General features: G+C 44.2%; 1 protein-coding gene and 1 pseudogene across 2 annotated transcripts in view; one reads left to right on the forward strand and one right to left on the reverse strand.

Annotated features, from left to right (window-relative positions):
• Positions 1-1,647: 1,647 nt before the first annotated feature.
• Positions 1,648-11,263, forward strand: LOC110536962 (annotated as a pseudogene). The gene is made up of 5 exons (XR_005034860.1): positions 1,648-1,882; positions 5,808-5,947; positions 7,483-7,649; positions 9,076-9,161; positions 9,734-11,263. The product of XR_005034860.1 is annotated as an ornithine decarboxylase antizyme 2-like (transcript).
• A 5,377-nt stretch (positions 11,264-16,640) lies between these two features.
• Positions 16,641-21,133, reverse strand: part of LOC110513404 (E3 ubiquitin-protein ligase UHRF1) — a 44,338-nt gene continuing 39,845 nt past the window's right edge. Inside the window, exons 9-16 of the mRNA XM_036936917.1 lie at positions 20,749-20,853; positions 19,499-19,605; positions 19,121-19,283; positions 18,447-18,584; positions 17,866-18,088; positions 17,446-17,597; positions 17,083-17,181; positions 16,641-16,866 (exon numbers count right to left, since the gene is read on the reverse strand). Of these exons, the coding sequence (XP_036792812.1) occupies positions 16,720-16,866; positions 17,083-17,181; positions 17,446-17,597; positions 17,866-18,088; positions 18,447-18,584; positions 19,121-19,283; positions 19,499-19,605; positions 20,749-20,853 (1,134 nt within the window). The 3' untranslated portion in view covers positions 16,641-16,719. The remainder of the gene's footprint in view (positions 16,867-17,082; positions 17,182-17,445; positions 17,598-17,865; positions 18,089-18,446; positions 18,585-19,120; positions 19,284-19,498; positions 19,606-20,748; positions 20,854-21,133) is intronic.

Raw genomic sequence — 21,133 nt, forward strand, 5'->3', positions numbered from 1 at the left:
AAAGCAAGCCTGTACTAGCCCTCTGCCCCCTCTCTCCACTTCACTGAGTCTATTTTGACAATAAGCGAAGCCACACTGAGATAGAGAGACAGTGGTTTACCACTTCAGCCAGCCTCTGAGATGTCTGTAGGGGATCCTATTATGGCTGGTTTTGAGTGACAGTGTAATCCATTGCTCAAATATAAAACAAATGGCTTCATAGAACATAACTGACATGACAATTAATGTGGCCAGAACACGTCAAGCCTGATACAGGTGTTTGTGATGCAAGGCTGACACCTAGTGGTTAACATGACGTGTTACATGTAGGCTCTACAGCAGTTAAATGACCGCAAGCAGCTGACTTGCTCAACATCTCAGCAGGGCCCCCAAGTATTAGAGCTGAGATGATTATAAACTGTAGCATGTCATGTCAGCGTCCGAAATGGCAAACTATTCCATTAATAGTGCACTCTATCCAAAAGTTTCTGGTCAAAACTAGTGCACTATATAGGGAATGGGGTACCATTTGGTTCATTTTTTTATTTAACCTTTATCTAACCAGGCAAGTCAGTTAAGAACAAATTATTATTTACAATGACGGCCTACCGTGGCCAAACCCTAACCCGAACGACGCTGGGCAAATTGTGTGCCACCCTATGGGACTCCCAATCGTGGCCAGTTGTGATACAACCTGGAATCAAACCAGGGTCTGTAGTGACACTGAGATGCAGTGCGCCACTCAGGAGCCCACCTATAATTACAATAATAGTCTGGCATTTTTAATTGGGGGGGGGGCTATAGACAATTCAAGGAAACAAATCAGCCTAAATTTCTCTCAATAGGCTTCACATTCCAATACAAGACTGTCTACCGGTACTATACATCATAATCCAGATTAGATGTGGCAATTTGTATAAGGTCCAGCCAGTTGCTTTGTCACCATTCAACAGAGTTATGTATTAAAGTTATGTTTAACTCCATGGTAAAAGGTCACTGGGTTCATCTTGTGCTAAATTCCAATCCAAAAGGCGCCTAGGGAATTGGGAGCCATTTAGGACATTCCTTACTTTGTCCCTGGTAATAGCATTCAAGATAAATAGATACTCCTTAAAGCTAAAGCTTACCCACCAGACAGACAGACAGTGGCATTTATAGCCAGGTAAACAAGCCAATGCTATATCCTCATCCCAAAAAGATAAACCTGCTTGGCAGGAACGTGCATGTACCCTATTGCAGTCTCTGCAGTTCACTGGGTTCATGGAGACATGTTTTTATGACAAAGTGAAAGTGGTATTTTATATTGCAGGGGAGGCTAGAGTAAAAATGTGTAAACCTACACAAATATGTACCGTACTAAAGTTTAAATAGGCAATAATATGAATACGGGCTTTATTAATTAACCCATTTAATTCCCACTGTATTCCTTTATTCACGTCTCTACAGACCTCTTAATAATTCAGTACATTTCAATGAAATGTAACTTAAACTTGCATTATAATGTTGCATGGGGGCTTCAGATTCAACATTTCTTACCTTGGTCACAAACATCAGACCTACTGTCTGTCTTTGTTGTTAGTTTGCTGGCTTTGGTACTTTTCCACTTGCACAGAAGACGCCCCCACGAAGCTATCTTCACCTCTAGCTACGTATCGCTTGTTTCCCTCTACGTAGCTCGGGGCTCATTTAGCTTGAGTTCAGCACCGATCGGGCTTTATTACTCAGCCGACCATTGCAGTGAGCAGTCAGAAGCCCGTCGTGTCTCTACCCGAGGCCGGATGGTAAAATCCAACCTCCAGCGGATCTTAAACAGTCATTGCTTTGCTCGCGAGAAAGAAGGAAAACCACAGTGCTTTACTACCATGGCGGATTTAAGTAATAGTATTTGTGACATGATTGGCAAGTAAGTGGAGACAGACAGCAAAGTCAAGTGGGGGATGGTAGCTAGCAATTGTTTTCAGTGACGAGGAAGTAGCTACGAATATAAACTGGGATTTAATTTACTATGTCACAAAATACCCACAACTGGTTAACGAAGTAATCTATGAAAAATATCCAGAATTAATTGGGAAATAATTAAATTGTTTCAAGTTAGTCTTCTTCCTTCGTATGGTGCTAAACTAGCTTAGCTACGTAATATAAATACATGGTTTAGGGTTTTCTATGTTTCAATGGTTGCCAATGACGCCTCGTTTATAGCTATATAAGATGAGTTAACGTTAGATTGTTGACGTTGGCATAGTACCTAGGCTAACTCTTTCCACCTGAAAGCATAACGTTAGTAGCTATAGCATTAACATAGTCAGGTAGCTAGTTGGCTGGTGTATGAGTTAACAGGGCACAAATGAAACCCATTTAGAATGGTTCGTCGTTTCACCGATGAACTTCAAAAACAGAAGAAAAACATTTCCCTTTCCATTGTAATGTGGGGAATCTGCATCCATGATAGTTGCGTTTATCTTTAATCACATCACACTTTTGATTATTTAATAAGGCCTCAGTGACGCAACAATATTCGTTTCTCCATCTTGACATCACAAAGACATTTACATTAACATTACGTCATTATACTATTCTTCCCTCAAAATGATACAACATTATTGTAATTGCTGGGCATCATAATGTCTCAGTATTGTTGAGTTGGAGTTTATCTGACCCCCTTGCTTACAGCTGGATTAGGGTCTGACAGGCTTCCTTCCGGTTTAGATTGAAACACCAAGTAGCCCCCGAGAGAGACTATATATACACACACATGTGGACACCCCTTCAAATGAGTGGATTCAGCTATTGCAGCCACACCCGTTGCTAACAGGTGAATAAAATCAAGCACACAGCCATGCAATCTCCATACACAAACATTGGCAGTAGAATGGCCTCACTGAAGATCTGTCACTTTCAAAGAAGCACCTTCATAGGATGCTACCTTTCCAAAAAGTCAGTTTGTCAAGTTTCTGCCCTGCTAGAGCTGCCCCGGTCAATTGTAAGTTATGGTGAAGTGGAAACTTCCAGGAGCAACAATGGCTCAGCCGCGAAGTGGTAGGCCACACAAGCTCACAGAATGGAACCGCACAATAGGCCCAGTGTCGTTAGGGTTTGGCTGTGGTAGGCCGTCATTGTAAATTAGAATTTGTTCTTTAACTGCCTTGCCTAGTTAAATAAGTTTGGCAGAGGAGGCAAAATGATCTGGGGCTGTTTTTCATGGTTTGTGCTAGGCCCCTTAATCCCATTGAAGGGAAATCTTAATGTTACAGCATACCATGACATTCTAAACGATTCGGTGCTTCCAATTTTGTGGGAACAGTTTGGGGAAGGCCCTTTTCTCTTTCAGCATGACTAGTCCCCCATGCACAAAACGAGGTCCATAAAGAAATTGTTTGTTGAGATCTGTGTGGAAGAACTTGACTGGCCTGCACAGAGGCCTGACCTCAACCCCATCAAACGCCTTTGGTATGCCGACTGTGAGCCAGGCCTAATCGCACAACATCAGTGCCCAACCTCACTATAGCTCATGTGGCTGAATGGAAGCAAGTCCCCGCAGCAATGATCCAACATCTAGTGGAAAACCTTCCCAGAAGAGTGGAGGCTGTTACTGCAGCAAAGGGGGATCAACTCCACATTAATGCCTGTAATTTTGGAATGAGATGTTCGACGACCAGGTGTCCACATACTTTTGGTCATGTAATGTATGCCTCGGAAAACCTACCTCAACCCGGGGATGAGAAATGTGGTGTACTCCGAATTGTTCCATTTATCCCAACTGTTACACCGATAAGATTGAATGCTTTCGTCCTCATGCTAGCTAGCAGTAGCCACAGCAGCTGTAATGGAATGGCATGTCAGAGCTGAGTGGCTTACACTGCCATTCCAAAATGACTGCCGTGACTTCTGCTACCCAGCATGAGGATGAAAAGGGCAGTTTTCCATTCAATCTTCTGTGTAATATTTGGATTAATGGGACACTTTGGATTACAACAAATTTCTCATCCCCGGATTGATGTATGTTTTCTGAGCCGTATCTCGTGCTGGCTCCTCTGTGTCTTCCAAAAAGGAATCCTGTCTGACCCTAGTGCAGCTGTAAGTAAGCCGGTCGGATCTACTGGCTACCAACCCTTATGAAACAATTAAATATCTACATGGGATGAATTCATTATTCCATGTAGTAGGTTATATTTTTTGACTTCTAGCGATCATTGTCAGGTTTTAGGGTCATATAGTTTTAATCATAGGTAATCCGGTAGCGGCGTAGTTTAGATTGTGCACGTTTTTTCCTCATTGTGATGCCTTCCTGTCGAGATTCAATTCAGCCTCATCAGATGTTCCCTGAAGGGGATTCTGCAACCCGCTGTTGCGTTGACCAATGAATTTACGTTTACTGACATATGATGGCGGATGTGTTTGTGGATCTTGTTTTGCCTTGGATGAATATCTTCCGTTTTAACAGGAAACCTGGCCCTATTGTGCCATGATATTATGTGCTTACTAATGCCCAGATTCTGATCACAATTATGAAGGAAGAGCTGATGCTATAACACATACAAAAAAACATAGTACGTTTTTCATGGGAGGTTTAAAATCACACAAGCTGTGTATTGCATCCACTTTACTGGCCCATCTCACTGCAGTGAGAGCTTTGTAGCGCACATCATTGTTTTCAGACACCCACTCCAGCATCCCTGGCTGTCCCTTAGCCTGTCCTACTAATCCACTCCTGTCCTGTTAGCTAGGCAGCCTGTTGCACTAAATAAATACACTCGGCAACACAAGTGTAAGAATCCCATACGTTTTGGAAGTCCTATTGTTGTATTGAAACGGTTTTTAAACCACATCACTAATTAAACCACAGGTAGGTCCAGGTTTATTTACACCAATACATGTGCCACAATGGAGCACTTTGTCAGTTGCTAACAAAGCGAGAGTAAACATGGCGTCCTCCAAAGGTGATGCAGCGCCCGCCCCCTTGGGCCAATTGCGTATGACTAACATTTGAGTTATCGTATCCATTATATTAACCAGATACTCAAGTGACCGCTATATAATAATGAGAATAAAGATCTTCAAAAATGAAAGGCATTTATTGTGGGTACCAGTCCCTTCAGCTAATCCACTCCATGTCGTGCCAAAGGAAAAAACGCCACCTGCAGGAGAAGACAGATTTTGGGGCCAGTAATCCCTCTTGCTTCTCTTCTTCCTCTCTGTTGTGACTCACAAATTTCAGTTAATTACTATAGCTCCCATCTTTGGCCAATCAGTGTAATTTTGTAAATGGCAAGACTCGTCATTCACCTACGTTTTGTGAAAATCGAGCCAGTGCTTTTCTGAGATATGGCGTGTGACTAACGGATGGACCGAGACCGATCCACAGTCCCGTCCTTGATTTCATCGCGGGGGACAATAAAGTAAACTAAATTGCAGGATAGGATAGTAATAAGAGCGTGAGGAAAACCAGCCCCACCTCCTACGTTGTTGTGTTTAGCCTAGAAACATACAGGAATGGGTTTCTTTAGGCTCTGCTTCCTCTGGGTTTAGAAATACAACGGAGAACCGGTGACAATGAAATGTGAAAGTTAGCGTAAACAAACCTCTGTTTCTCCCTCATCCCTTCTAGCCTGTCCCTGCTGAAGTAGTATCCGTGGGCCTAACCTCTCTCTCTCTCTCTCTCTCTCTCTCTCTCTCTCTCTCTCTCTCTCTCTCTCTCTCTCTCTCTCTCTCTCTCTCTCTCTCTCTCTCTCTCTCTCTCTCTCTCTCTCTCTCTGTCTCTGTCTCTGTCTCTGTCTCTGTCTCTGTCTCTGTCTCTGTGTCTGTCTCTGTGTCTGTCTGTGTGTGGCCAGTCTTTCCCTGCACTGTAGTAGTTCCCGTGGTCCGGGGCCTCTGTGGTGCTCCTGATGCCCCTCTCCCACCCCTGAAGATCCCAGGTGGGCGAGGTAATGGTCAACGGGATCACACTTCTTCATCTCGGCCGTTCGACTCCGTGAGTACATCAACCCTCACATATACGACCTGCTTGTTAAATACATAATGCATCAAGCACACTCGTCACATACTAGAAATAAATATTGTTGGGAGGTTATATTTTCAGGTGCCAACTTATTCCATTTTACATTTACGTGTTAGTCATTTAGCAGACACTCTTATACAGAGCCACTTACAGGAGCCACTAGGGTTAAGTGTCTTGCTCAAGGGCGCATCAACAGATTTTTCTCCCCCCTCCCCCCCCTAGTCGGCTCAGGGATTCGAACCAGCGCCCATTCGGTTACTGGCCCAATGCTCTTACCCACTAGGCTACCTGCCACCCTAAGTTTGTAGTCTCATATATGTACTCTGAATGACATAAACAGGACCTATAGCTAGTATGTGATCGTCGTACTATATTCTAATGTCTTGAATAGGCTACTTGGTCCTTGGGGGAGGGGTAGTAAACAGCTGGTAGTTTCACTTCTCTGTGTTTTGTTAACGCCTCTATTCTCCAGGTTTTATTGTTACATATCCTGTTATCTAGTGCGTAGCTTTCATTGTGGGTTATCACATAAGTTTACACTACTGCACTCTGACTGCAATCTTTTTTGGGAAGGGTTTAGAGTGCACTACTTTTGACTAGAGCCGTATATAGGGAATAGGGTGGCATTTTGGAACACATACACAACAAAACAAAACAGGCAACAATTACACACAGGTCGTTGTCATTCACTCAGTGTTCAAAACAACCTGACATTTCAGGAAGGAATGAGAGAGAAACTCTTGTTTTCATGGTGATGCCATGACCACATCCTGTCATGTGATGGCTCTGTTAGCTATCTGTGTGAAATAATAGGGGAGTCTGTACAACACAAGGCTGATATTGTTGACAGACATGCAGGCTCACTCTCTCTGCTACTACCATGTCCTATTGCTGTGTGCAGGTTGACCGACAGACTACAAATGACAGTCGCGTACTGGTACTGTATAGGAAAGATCCCGTCACCCTCTACTGACTATGATTCATTCATTATTTGGTTGATTACCAAGCCCTTCTTGAAAGGCTATTACATGAGCTGAGGGCATAAAAATGGAAATAATTTCTCCCCGGGTCAGTGGAGACCTGTGAGACCTCCAGCTAATACCCCCAGTCTCTGGACTGGCTGGTTCTGGGGATCCCGCGGTTCTCCACTGATTTGAGTTATTATGCCCCCATCTCAAGGAATAGCCTTCGGGCCACCTTGAAATTAGACTCACTGGCCTCATTTGGACAGTTTAGATTGAGTTTAAGGGAGGTGATATGTTTGTTTTGATTCGTCGTGTCTATAATTTATTGTATGTTCACGGTCACAGGGCTCCCTGGTCTCAATGGTGACTCAGCCAGTATAATAAAAAATAATACATTCAAAACCGTGAGGTCCTGCCTGAACTTGTCCAATAACAACACAGCTATTCCCTTTCTATTGAAACGGTGTGCTCTAGTGAACACAACCATGAAGTTGTCTTTAATCATTAACGTTCCTTCTGTTTCCTTCCATTTTGGTTTTCCAGAACTTGACGGTGACAGCGGAGCCGGCGGGGAACGGTCGCCCCGGGATACTCCACTTCCAGAGCCGCCTCACTGTTTCCAGGGTGATCAACTGGGACGCGGTGCTGAGTGGGAATGCTCTGTATGTGGAGATACCCATAGACCCCCTCCCCGAGGGCAGCAAGGAGAGGTGAGTTTATGGGGCCCATATGCATTGGGTGCGTAACCTGATTAAGGTGTCCACCCACGCTGCTCAGAATGACAGAAATCAGATTTACATTATGGTCATTTATATTAACAGAACATACAAGTCGAGAATGCAACGATACGCGGTACTTCTTACCGAATTCTGATGTGCACTCTGAAGATGTTCAAAGAACTGTCCACATTTACTTTTCCTCAGATAAGATGAGTAACAAACAAGCTAAATCACTAGCCTGTCAATCTACTATCCCCCATAGTTAAAAAGTTGACCTATTCTATTGGTCAGCTTATCAATAAAAAATATCCTATTTAAAACAGACTCTGGGACAGTTGTGTGAATATGGATCCCTAATTCATAGAACCAGTTGGCCTAAGCTACATAAACATTCAAAATAAACATTAAAAAAAACAATGAGTCTGATGCAACAGATCAGAACGTTGATCTTAAAATGTTGATCAACTATTTCTTCACATAAGTCCACAAGGCAGTAGGCTACGCACAAATGCTCGTTCCATAATGCAGTTAGCAGGAAAACACTGTTGTCTAAAGGGCACTGCACATGCAAGCGGGTTCATGTGACAGAGATGAAAATATCAGTTTGAAATTTAGGGGAGGAGATCTAATAGGCAACTTTGAAGCAAGAGAAGATGTGCCTCATATGTATTGAAACATTCAGGTTTCAAACAATGAAGTAAATATATTTTTCAAAGTGCCTTCGGCTCATTGCAACGTGACGTTGCAGTTTGAGATGCTGCGCTGGTTGACAGATTTTCCGCTCTAAGGCTCTAGCTGTATGATGTGCGAATATACAGTACACACGCCAATTTAATTCCACTAAATTATGCAAATGAACCTATAGACCGATAAGCATGACCAGTCAAATGTAAAATCCATCAATCACAATGTGTTTTTCCCTTCTTTCTCCCGGACAATTGGCCGGTTGGTGTCAAATGTATTTATCCTGCTGTTACCAGCTAATGGAAACGCTGATACCTTTGGAACCCGCTTCCGAGGAGAGGACCATGTGTGGCTGAGGGAGAGGCGGTGTAGATCTTTAGAATTGGTGTTTAGTCTGTCATCCAAGTTAATCTCTCTCGCTCTCTCTTGCTCTCTCTGTCTCTTGCTCTCTCTGTCTCTTGCTCTCTCTGTCTCTTGCTCTCTCTGTCTCTTGCTCTCTCTGTCTCTTGCTCTCTCTGTCTCTTGCTCTCTCTGTCTCTCGCTCTCTCTCTGTCTCTCGCTCTCTCTCTGTCTCTCGCTCTCTCTCTGTCTCTCGCTCTCTCTCTGTCTCTCGCTCTCTCTCTGTCTCTCGCTCTCTCTCTGTCTCTCGCTCTCTGTCTCTCGCTCTCTCTCTGTCTCTCGCTCTCTCTCTGTCTCTCGCTCTCTCTCTGTCTCTCGCTCTCTGTCTCAACAGTTTTGCGGCTCTCCTGGAGTATGCAGAAGAAGATCTTAAAGTTTTCCGCGTGTTCGTCTGCTTTTACAAGAACAGAGATGATCGTGGTACGTATAACTGTCCTATTTTAAAACGTATTCCTACACCAAACCCACAGTTTCAATAGAGAAGCATCGTGGTACGTATAACTGTCCTATTTTAAAACGTATTCCTACACCAAACCCACAGTTTCAATAGAGAAGCATCGTGGTACGTATAACAGTCCTATTTTAAAACGTATTCCTACACCAAACCCACAGTTTCAATAGAGAAGCATAGTGGTACGTATAACAGTCCTATTTTAAAACGTATTCCTACACCAAACCCACAGTTTCAATAGAGAAGCATCGTGGTACGTATAACAGTCCTATTTTAAAACGTATTCCTACACCAAACCCACAGTTTCAATAGAGAAGCATCGTGGTACGTATAACAGTCCTATTTTAAAACGTATTCCTACACCAAACCCACAGTTTCAATAGAGAAGCACATCCCAACTGTGGATTTTTTTTCTTTTCCAAACACTGTTTGGTAGATCGTTTGCTCACTAGGAGCTAAAAGGAATACGTCAAGTGAGTCCAACAATTATATTAACAAAGGTCATGTTGTTTTGTTATTTCTATTGTGTTTCTCTCCACAGCTAAACTTGTGCGCACATTCAGCTTTCTGGGCTTTGAGATAGTGAAACCGGGCCATGCCGTTGTCCCACCTCGACCTGACGTTTTCTTCATGGCCTACAACTTCGACAGGGACTCTTCCTCCGACGAGGATTAGCTCTGACCCCTGTGGGGTGTTCCAGGAAGCAGAATCATCATATTAGCCAGTTAACTTTTGATAAGCAGTCAAATCTCTTGATTTAAAAAAAGAAGTTTAACTTCAATAATGGGTTTGTTGGTTGTCAAGTCAGTCATACAAAGTCTATATTTCTAGGAATGATTAAATGAATTCATAATATTTAGTTATGACAGTTGGATGTCTAAGTAACACGTTGATCCTGCTTTCTGGAAGAGCCATGCCTAGCCTGCATCCCAAATAATGAAAACTGCCGTTTTCGCTATTGTCTCACTAACAGTTTCAATGAAGAGATGGTTCAGTCAGACTGAAGTCTGAAAGCCAGACTGATGACCACAATTGTGAAGTGAAGCAGTTGTGAAAGGGAGCAATTTCAGTTTGGATCCAGGCTAACCCCTGCCCCCTACCCAATGCCCTACCCTCTCCTGTACCCCAGCCAATCGACCACCTGACCCAAGTGCTTACAGCCTTCCATGCTTTGTGTCAAAGGAAGCGGATGATTAGGATGTGTATCCCCTAGTTTCACAGCTCGGCTGATATTTGTTAAATTCTTCAGTTCGGTTTCGTTGGTATTTTGTTCAACACTTCAGAGGGAACCATGTTTTTTAAGGACTTTGAGAATATTGCAATTTTGTTGTCATCAATCAATTGTCTATTGCTATTTTTTGTTCTTTATTCTTGTTGCTAAAAAGATGGAGGACTCGTCGTTATTTCTTAAATGTACAAAAACAGGTTGTCAGAATTACACTTGGGTACTCCAACTTTTAATTTGATTGGCTAAGATATACCTTAGTCATTGAAATAAGAGCATACGCTTTTATTTATTTGGCTATATTCAATATAATCTTTTTATTTCATTGGTTAAGATTAAAACAAAAAAACGTCAGCCCCACCTTTTAATCTGACAATTGTTTAGATATAGAGGCACTCGATCTTCTGAAAATGTTGTAATGATGTGTGTAAACATTACTTTTGAGCAAAAACTGCCCCGATATTGGTACTTCATGGCTGGATAATAGCTCTTTAGACTAGAAGTGTGTGTTGGAGAGCACAGGTGAATGCTGTTTTGTGTGACTGGTTTGGGTGCATTTGTGATAAATATGTAATATGATGGGTGAATTGGTACAAAGCTTAAAAAAAAGGGGGGGGGGGATCCAAAGTGCTTTTGCTTTTCTGTCTTGATACCTGAACATTATTGTAGAGCATCGTTTGGATACATGTGTTGTGATGTCTGATGGGATATTTGGACTAGCATTCCTTTGAACTTATTTTTATTTTAAATTCAAAATTGTTTATAAGTTTGATGTGCATCTTGCATAGTGGTACCTATTGTGCTTCTGTGACAATAAAATTAAGAAAAATGCAAGTCTCATCATGACACCGTATGTGGCCTGTTTTACATGGCGCACTGTTGAAGACGCCTGTGGTGGCCAGTCTGTAGCCATGCCTCGGGGCAAGGACGCACAGGTTCTCATTTTAGACATTTACCATCAGGGTAGTACGCTAGTTACTGATGTGTCAGTATTTCTGCGAAGTAAAGATACAGGAGGAACAGATTGCCGAGTTGTGACTGGATAAACTGTTTTCAGCTCAGATACAGTACGCGTAAATATTGTCAGAGGACTAGCAATGCTATTATCCCTGATCTGCAATTGATTGAATTCAGGGGTGCGTTATGGATTCTAGGGCTGTCTGCACTCCTATTCTCTACCCTTTGCACTCGTACACTCCCCTTTATGGATTTAAAAGCAATGGACTGGTGTGAGGAATATGGTGGAAATACCCACCAGCCATGCTTACACTTCTGGAGAAAGGTAGAGAATACGAACGCATTCCTAGTCATGTTATAAAACAACGCTATTGGGGGATTGACAAGTGTAATAAAATGTTAGTCCACCAGGGAACGCTCCATCTTTCATGATGCCACCAGGATATTCCCTGTTCTGTTATAACCTGCACCATTTTGTATGTATGGCATTAGTTTCACATGCAGAATCCAGGGGTGAACTAAATCCCCTCGACACTAAACTGCCTGCATTCCCCATTTATGTTTGATCCTGAAAATGTGGTCGGAAGTGCCGTATGGATGGTGTTACGCAATTGCAGAGCCTCCAGAGGCCAAATTGAGCTCTACTGCATCGCCAGACGGCTCTCAAATGTTTTAACAATGCGATGGGCTCTGTATAGCGCCGTGTTGACATTGTTTGACCGTAGGTGAGGGCACGAGGTCCTGTATCAACAAAAACTCCCTTCCTTGACAACAGCTCTGCGCTGCTCAGCGAGACGCAAGAAGTGTAAATGCCCTAATTTATGCAGATGCCATATCACTGTCAATGCAGACGGCAGATTGACTGTGTAGCGCCTTCATATTTAATCTCCTCTATGGGGTTCTCTACCTGGTTTTATAATAGAAAAGTTGCACTGGCATAGCACACATTCCAGAATGCAAGATCAGCAAAGCAATATTTACACTGTTCCACAAGAAACCAAGCCATAGCACAGCACACAGCTCTAATCATCAGCTCAGTAGGTATAGGACCCGGCTCTACTAATCGGCTTATGAAGGTGCAGGACCCGGCTCTACTAATCAGCTCAGTAGGTGCAGGACCCGGCTCTAATAATCAGCTCAGTAGGTATAGGACCCGGCTCTACTAATCAGCTCAGTAGGTGCAGGACCCAGCTCTACTAATCAGCTCAGTAGGTGAAGACCCGGCTCTAATAATCAGCTCAGTAGGTATAGGACCCGGCTCTACTAATCAGCTCAGTAGGTATAGGACCCGGCTCTACTAATCAGCTCAGTAGGTTCAGGGTCCGGCTCAACTAATCTGCTCAGAAGGTAAAGGACCAGGCTACTAATCAGCTCAGTGGGTGCAGGACCGGGCTCTACTAATCAGCTCAGTAGGTACAGGACCCAGATCCTCTAATCATTTCATTTTGCAAAGGACCCGGCTCTACTTATAAGCTCAGGAGGTACAGGACCCGGCTCTACTAATCAGCTCAGTAGGTTCAGGACCCGGCTCTACTAATCAGCTCAGTAGGTACAGGACCCGGCTCTACAAATCAGCTCAGTGGGTACAGGACCCAGCTCTACTAATCAGCTCAGTGGGTACAGGACCCGGCTCTACTAATCAGCTCAGTGGGTACAGGACCTGGCTCTACTAATCAGCTCAGTGGGTACAGGACCCGGCTCTACTAATCAGCTCAGTAGGTACAGGACCCGGCTCTACTAATCAGCCCAGTAGATAGTAGGTGCAGGGTCCGGCTCTACTAATCAGCTCAGTAGGTACAGGACCCAGCTCTACTAATCAGCTCAGTAGGTACAGGACCCGGCTCTACTAATCAGCTCAGTAGGTACAGGACCCAGCTCTACTAATCAGCTCAGTAGGTACAGGACCCGGCTCTACTAATCAGCTCAGTAGGTACAGGACCCGGCTCTACTAATCATCTCAGTAGGTACACGGTCCGGCTTAACTAATCAACTCAATAGGTAAAGGACCCGGCTCTACTAATCAGCTCAGTAGGTACAGGACCCGGCTCTACTAATCATCTCAGTAGGTACACGGTCCGGCTTAACTAATCAACTCAATAGGTAAAGGACCCGGCTCTACTAATCAGCTCAGTAGGTACAGGACCCGGCTCTACTAATCATCTCAGTAGGTACACGGTCCGGCTTAACTAATCAACTCAATAGGTAAAGGACCCGGCTCTACTAATCAGCTCAGTAGGTACAGGACCCGGCTCTACTAATCATCTCAGTAGGTACACGGTCCGGCTCAACTAATCAACTCAATAGGTAAAGGACCCGGCTCTACTAATCAGCTCAGTGGGTGCAGGACCCGGCTCTACTAATCAGCTCAATAGATAAAGGACCTGGCTACTAATCAGCTCAGTGGGTGCAGGACCCGGCTCTACTAATCAGCTCAGTGGGTGCAGGACCCGGCTCTACTAATCAGCTCAGTAGGTAGGTATGTGTAAAAGGAGGCCCCCTGTACATCATCATTCTCTGACTCCTACATGACCTAAGTAATGTATAGAGAGACAGGGATCTTTATAGAGTGCCTAAATTTACCTCTTTCCACTGTCCTTTTGTTTGGTCTTATATCAATCAGGGAGGCCCATACTGAGGCCCATATTGAGTCTGAAACCAACGTTTCAGGTGAGGCCAGCGGAAGCCTGGTCCCAGATCCATTTGTACCTCCTGGCCAACTCCTATGATCGTTGTCCACACCAGTTTTTCCCCAACTCCAGTCGTGCAGGACACCCAACAGAAGACAATGTTGTAGTAGCCCCAGACCAATTCACCTGATTCAACTCATTAAGGGCTTGATGATTAGTTGAATCAGGTGTGCTTGTCCGAGGCTACAACGTGTGTTGTTGGGTGTACTGAAGGACTAGAGTTGGGAAACACTGATCTACAGCACAAAACAGAACTGGGACCAGGCTAAAGTCCACTATCCTCCTCTAATGTAAAGGAAACTAAACAGGCAAGTTGTTGTTTTCTGGAATCAAAATATTTAATTAGGTACATATGAAGTATTATTATACCATGTATAAAATTTCAGATCACAATATGAAGCAATGAAACTCTTCATTCAGGCTGACACAGCAGCAGGTAAAGTTTGCCACAAAAATAACTACAGATTAAAATAGAATAGGCAACTAAAAGTATAGAAAAATGGCATACGTTGTAGTAGTATAGGAAATGATAGACATCACTTTTTGTCTTTTCAACATATTTTCTTTTTAACAAGTACAATAAAAACAGAGAACATTAATGCTGAAGCGAAGCATCCACTTGACGTCTAGAGAACTGTGAGTACTGTAGTCCACGGTAGGGGTCGGTACGGTACAAGACTGGGGGGCAGGTAGGGTTGCAAAAGTTTCTCAAATGTTTTCCAGAAATCCCTGTTGGAAGGAGTCCTGGATTTCCTGTTTTTCTCCCCCCTGATTCCGTGAATCTTTCAACCAGGATTTCTGGAAAACCTGGGAATTTTGGAAAGTTAACGGAATTTTGCAACCCTAGGGACAGGGGGGGGGACGAAGAGAAGCTCAAAGGAGGAGGACACGATTAGCTTGCCAGTCAATGCAGAAGAACATTTCTGTTTTGTATATAAAGCACTTCGAGCAGTAGGTAGGAAGGAAGTAATAAACATCACAGTTTGCTGCTTTAGAGACCATAGCATTATTTAAACCATTTTGCATTTGCATGTCTTTAAAAAAATCCTGAAATATTTTAAAGAAAAAGGACAGTCAAGGAACAGAGGAGAAAGGGAGGAACATCACCACAAGAACAGACAGACAAGGAACAGAGGAGAAAGGGAGGAACATCACCACAAGAACAGACAGACAAGGAACAGAGGAGAAAGGGAGGAACATCACCACAAGAACAGACAGACAAGGAACAGAGGAGAAAGGGAGGAACATCACCACAAGAACAGACAGGCAAGGAACAGAGGAGAAAGGGAGGAACATCACCACAAGAACAGACAGACAAGGAACAGAGGAGAAAGGGAGGAACATCACCACAAGAACAGACAGACAAGGAACAGAGGAGAAAGGGAGGAACATCACCACAAGAACAGACAGGCAAGGAACAGAGGAGAAAGGGAGGAACATCACCACAAGAACAGACAGACAAGGAACAGAGGAGAAAGGGAGGAACATCACCACAAGAACAGACAGACAAGGAACAGAGGAGAAAGGGAGGAACCTCTTTAAAGGTCCAACGCAGACATTTTTTATCTCAATATTCAAATCATTTCTAGGAAACAATTAAGCTAGCCTCGTACAAACCATCCTGGATATCCGTGTAGGGAAACAGAATGTGAACTCGCGAGACAAGGGTGGTTCGTACAAGGCTACAACAAAGTACCTTACCGTGATTGTTTTCAATAAAAAACAAATAAAAAATAGCTCCTTATATAGCTTGAAGAACTTTGCTAGGACTGTCTGGGAGTGGTTTGAGTGGGGAAGGGAAAACTAAGCATTTGCTGCTATTGGCAGAGAGGTTTGGACCTCTTTCTTATTGGTCTATTAACTAATTTACCACATGGTGATGTCACCATGGAAGGCCAAACTCCATTCCACCAAAACAGGCTGAAATTTCAGGCAGTCTTTTCAAACAGCTCTTACATTAAAAGGCCATTATCATACTTTTCACAATTTCACAGTATTATTACAACCTCGGTGTGGAAATATATATAAAACAAGAATCTAGTTTTTGACTGCACAGGGCCTTTAAAAGAATGAACCCATTTGTGTCTAAAGATCAAATCGACCAGTAATAAAGAAATAACCTTTAACATTGTACACTACATTTCCCATCAACCCTCTCTCCTAGGTGGTAATCCCTGACCCCCTCTCAATGGAGGCTAAGTAGCGTTAGCATACTTAGAGACATTCTCTACATGGCTATGGTTAGCATTAGCATCCTCTCTGGCTGTTCCTCACATGGACAGGTAGATGGCGATGAACTGATGAGTTCTGTGGACTGGGGATGTGGAAAATTAGAGAGGGAGGGAGAGAGGGAAATCATGGGGGGGAGGGGGGGGGGGGGTTCAGGGGGTGTTGGTACCCAGGGATGGGAACCCATTGGAGGTGTAGGGGCATGGTGCTCCAGGCTCCAGTCATCTCCTGGGGCTTGGATGACTTCAGGCTGGTGACGTAAATGGGGACAGTCCAAGTCCAACAGGTGGGGTCAGTCCCTGCTGCCTAGGAGATGGAGGGTGTGTGTATACTGTGTACCAATGTATGAATAAGTGTGTATGCCTATGTTTGTTTGTATGCATTATGGGTCTGTGTGTAACTGTTTGGGTAAGTGCAGGTGTCTTGTCCTCATCGGCCCTTGCTATAGCCAGGAAAGAACTGGTCCAGCAGCAGCTGTAGAGTCTTGTTTAGGACCATGACGTAATCCTTCCCCAGGTCGTGGCGACAGGCAGGGCAGGTATACACCTCAGCACGGAACGACCGCTGGAGACAGGTCTGGGGTAGACCAGGAACAGACCGAGAATGCCACAGGTCAGTCAGAAGTCAAAGAACGACAACTCCTTAACTGTACAGTGCCATATGGTCACTTCTACACCTGTATCTTCATGTGTATGAAATCATAAAACCACAATCGGACAATAATCACTACATTTAAAACAGCAGATTCAGTTGAAACCTTGAACCCGACACACACAGTTTGTGGACACCAACCTTGCACACGTTGTGTGTACAGACGGTGGTGATGGGCTGGTAGGCTAGCTCCTGGCAGCAGACACACATAAACGTCTGTTCCACCTTCCTCAGGAAGTTCTAAAGAAACAGAGACAGGAAGTACAGGTACAGACATCACCATGGAAACCGTAGCTTCACATCCATCATAATAGTTGTTTCAGTATTATTAGTCTTAAATCAGAACTGTGTGTCAGTGTAATATTGGTTGTATACAATTAATTAAGGGGACGGAGTTGTCAGCTGCTGTTGTGTTCGTTTAGATGTTGTTTGTGCGGTTGCCATGGCGTCTGCTGTACTGTGCCTTGTTGCGTCATGGCATGTCACATTGTGACCTTTACGTACCGGCCCCTCCTTGAGGTGTCCCATGGCCTCGTCCCAGTTCTTTCTGTTGGGCTGGTCTTCCTTTATGAGGCTTTGCTGCTGCTCTGTCAGTTGGAACGCCTCCTCCATCTTCTGACGCTTGGCTCGGGGCTCTGTCGATTCCTTACACACCTCTGAGAGACGCATACCAACACACATTGTTTACGGATGCATGGACACATATCGTATGGGTAATATTTTATTTGACACCTTTAAAACGCCCCCGAAATGCTTTGGCATATCTAGTTCTATATCTATTGAAAATGTCCCAGTTTCCCTAGCGGCAATTCCGCCCATGCATACATAGCAGTGCACCAGATATAAACTGTACACCTAAAGGTAACAAAAACCCATCTCTCTTCTGTCTCTGGCCTATATCCCTAGCGGCGTCTCAACAGGTACCTGTCTCCTGACTGCCGTTACTCTGTGACTGGTCTGTACCCTCCATGGGCTTCTCTTCCTCCTCTTCCTCTTCTTCATCCTCCTCCTCCTTCACCTTCTTCTTCAGAGGTTGTAGCCGCGGCCGGCCCCGTCCAGGGTGCTTCTTGCTCCTGCTGGACCCTGGCCGAGCATTAGCCTCCTTCTTGGTCTTGTTGGCCATGGCCTCCACGTAGCCTGGAGGATACTGTAGAGACAAAGAGAGACAGATGAAAATAAAATGGCGACCAGAGGGACACTGTAGAGTAGAGGCACAGAGACAGGAAAATGAAAACATCGGCAAGTATTACAATGCATTATAACTAACTCATAATGCACAATGATAGGCAAGAGGATACTGTACTAAACGCACATGAACAGTCAGACAGACAAAAATATCAACATGAACAAACAAAGGACACAGAACTACACACAATGGAGAGTCTGCTCAGTTTTACATTCAATTGAGAAATTAAGACATAAAAGAGACAACAGCAGTCATAACCAAACCCCCGTCCTCTCATACGGTTATAATGTCCTAGAAAACAGCACCGTAAACCCCTCACCTGCACAGCCAGGCCCAGTGTCTGGATGCGCGCCAGCCCCTCAGGTGTCCAGGGAGCAGGCTCCAGGTCATCCCTTCGCAGCAAGTACCTCCACACCAGGAAACCACACTTCCCTTTCTCTGGCCAGTACTTCACCACCTGAGACACATTAGAAATAGAATGACTGACCATCCCCAGAACAGACTACAACGTGGAGGCCCGTTCTAGTAATTATAACTGTATGGGTACATAATGCCCCATTGATGTTGATGCTGTTTAACTAACTGGAGTTTCATGGTGAGACAGGAACAACACTAAAAATGTGATTAGATTTGTTTGTGGTAATCAGGGATTCATCTCAAAGATAACATGTATTTTCTCATCGTGTCTTGTTTGAGAAGCAACATCCCTGAAACTACGTGGGTTGAGATTACCGTTCTGGTCTATCTGGGGAAATCAACATGGTGCTCAAAAGGCAAACATAAAGGTTCCAAAAGGACATGATATTCAGTCCATGTTCCTGAGAGGGGAATGTTAGTGCCCTATGATTGGGAGTCCCATAGGGCGGCGCACAATTGGCCCAGCGTCGTCCGGGTTAGGTTTTGGCCAGGGTAGGCCGTCATTGTAAATAAGAATATGTTCTTAACTGACTTGCCTAGTTAAATAAAGATGAATTAAAATAAAAGCGAGTGTACCTTGTAGATGCCATCGTATCGGTTGCCCTCCTCCGGAGCGTACTTGCTGATACGTCGGCCCTTGGAGCTCCGCACCACCCTCACCGGCTTCCCCGCACGCCAATTCCTGGATTCCGCCCCATCCTTGTCGTTGATGGGGGCGTCACAGTTCAGCGCCAGGGCCCTGAAAGGTCAAGGGTTAAAGGTCACGTGATGACTAGAACTAGTGGATGTTCCTGAAACCAGTTAAATAATTGATCTGTGTTATAATTGTGTGTTGATGTTTTTGATGTGGGACGACCCCCCCCCCCCAAAAAAAAAGGTCTGATAGTGACAAAAGGTATCTATTTGAAACGTCAGGGAGAGAAACAGGCCAGGCCAGTGCTTTGTTTGCTGTACCTGTTGTAGTGGGTCAGGGTCTGGTCAAAGGAATGCTCCCCAATGCGCTTGTTCCCTGAAAGGTCGCGACCCCCGCTGCCTGTGTAGGTGAACTCATCTCCCCTGTCCTGAGGGGTAACGTAGAGGTCATAGGGTTAAAAAGAGAGAGACACACACACACACCTCTTAAAAATACTGTCTCTGCACATACTAGCTAATCCTTGTATTTTTTTGCTGGGTAAGTGGAAATCTCTTATGACAGCTCAAAGCACACAGCTAAATCAACATAGTTACAATTCGAAATCCAGTCAAAATGGCTAAATCCATCCTTGGTAAAATGTTATATATGACTTGTAGGATATTTGTGTCTAAAATAAATTGTGAGAATTGGCGTTGGAAACGCCTTTCATCTGTAAATGTTGATTTCATAACCATCATATTGTTGTAACGTGATGACATGGTGTGTGGTCCTCCCACTGAGACTTGTGAAACCATGCGGTGGATTGGGCTACAGATGAAATAACCTATGAACTTCACAGGGTGGGGGAAGTGAACCGTGGTGATCTTGATGCTCCTTTCCAATTAAAGGCTCTTAATCTGATGACATGATGATTGACACTTGACTGTCTTTGACAAATAAAAATATTCTCGCTCTAATAATCTCGAGTAGACTAGTTCACCTGAACAGTCTACCCACACTGTACCTGCAGCCTGTTGGCTATAGAGCGCCAAGAGCACATTCACTATTTAACAAAACCGTTTTAGTGACAAACTATCTGTGGAGTTGAAAATGTGATGGAAACACATTGAACTTTTAACTTTTATTTGGTACATGAAAACTTAAGTGGAAAGAGTACATTGTGTGCACTACGTCATTACTCACTGATTTTAGAATATTCGTATGAAAATCTGTCACCAATTGGATGGAAACCTAGCTAATGTGAAAACATTCATCATAGCGCTGTGCATTCTCCAGAGCTATGCTGTACAGTGACCATCCTTTAAGAAAGTCAAACGTGTTAGTGGGAGCAAGAGAGACAGCGGTGTGAGAACCAGATAGATGGGTAGACTACCATCCTCCCCCAGTGTCTACCAGGCTAAAAGGGCCAGCGCAAACAGCATGGGACATCAGAGGGTCTGCCAGACAGAGGAGGGAAAACCGGGAGAAAGAGATCTCCCTCCACCTGTTTTTTCTCCTACACTCCCACGCTCCTAGATTGCTTAGCTCAAACACAACGACAGACACAAAATAAAAAAAGAAAGACACCCACCACTTCATCTTCGAAGCCCCCAGCCAGCACCAGCGAATAGGAGCCATCGTTACTGCGGCCGTGGATACCTCCCACGTGGGGCCTGTGCACTCCCGCCTCGCTCACCTTGGAACACAGGAAGGGAGAAGATAGTTAGAGGGAGTGAACAGGAGTGGGGGAGAGTCAGGATGGGTGATATGGGGGGGGGGGGGGGGGCTTCGTGATACTGGCTATGTAAGCAAATCCTTAGTGTCAGAATATTAGGTAACTATGAACCTCTAAAGTTAACTGAAAATAACTATATTTTCCAGAGTCAACATCTTCATGATTAGAAAATATTACATTTTCTCTGTTCTCTCCGAGTTTCTGAGAAATCACCAAACCTGCATCACCCCAACTGTATGGT

Source organism: Oncorhynchus mykiss, chromosome 12 (assembly GCF_013265735.2).
Source record: "Oncorhynchus mykiss isolate Arlee chromosome 12, USDA_OmykA_1.1, whole genome shotgun sequence".
Lineage (NCBI taxonomy): Eukaryota > Metazoa > Chordata > Actinopteri > Salmoniformes > Salmonidae > Oncorhynchus > Oncorhynchus mykiss.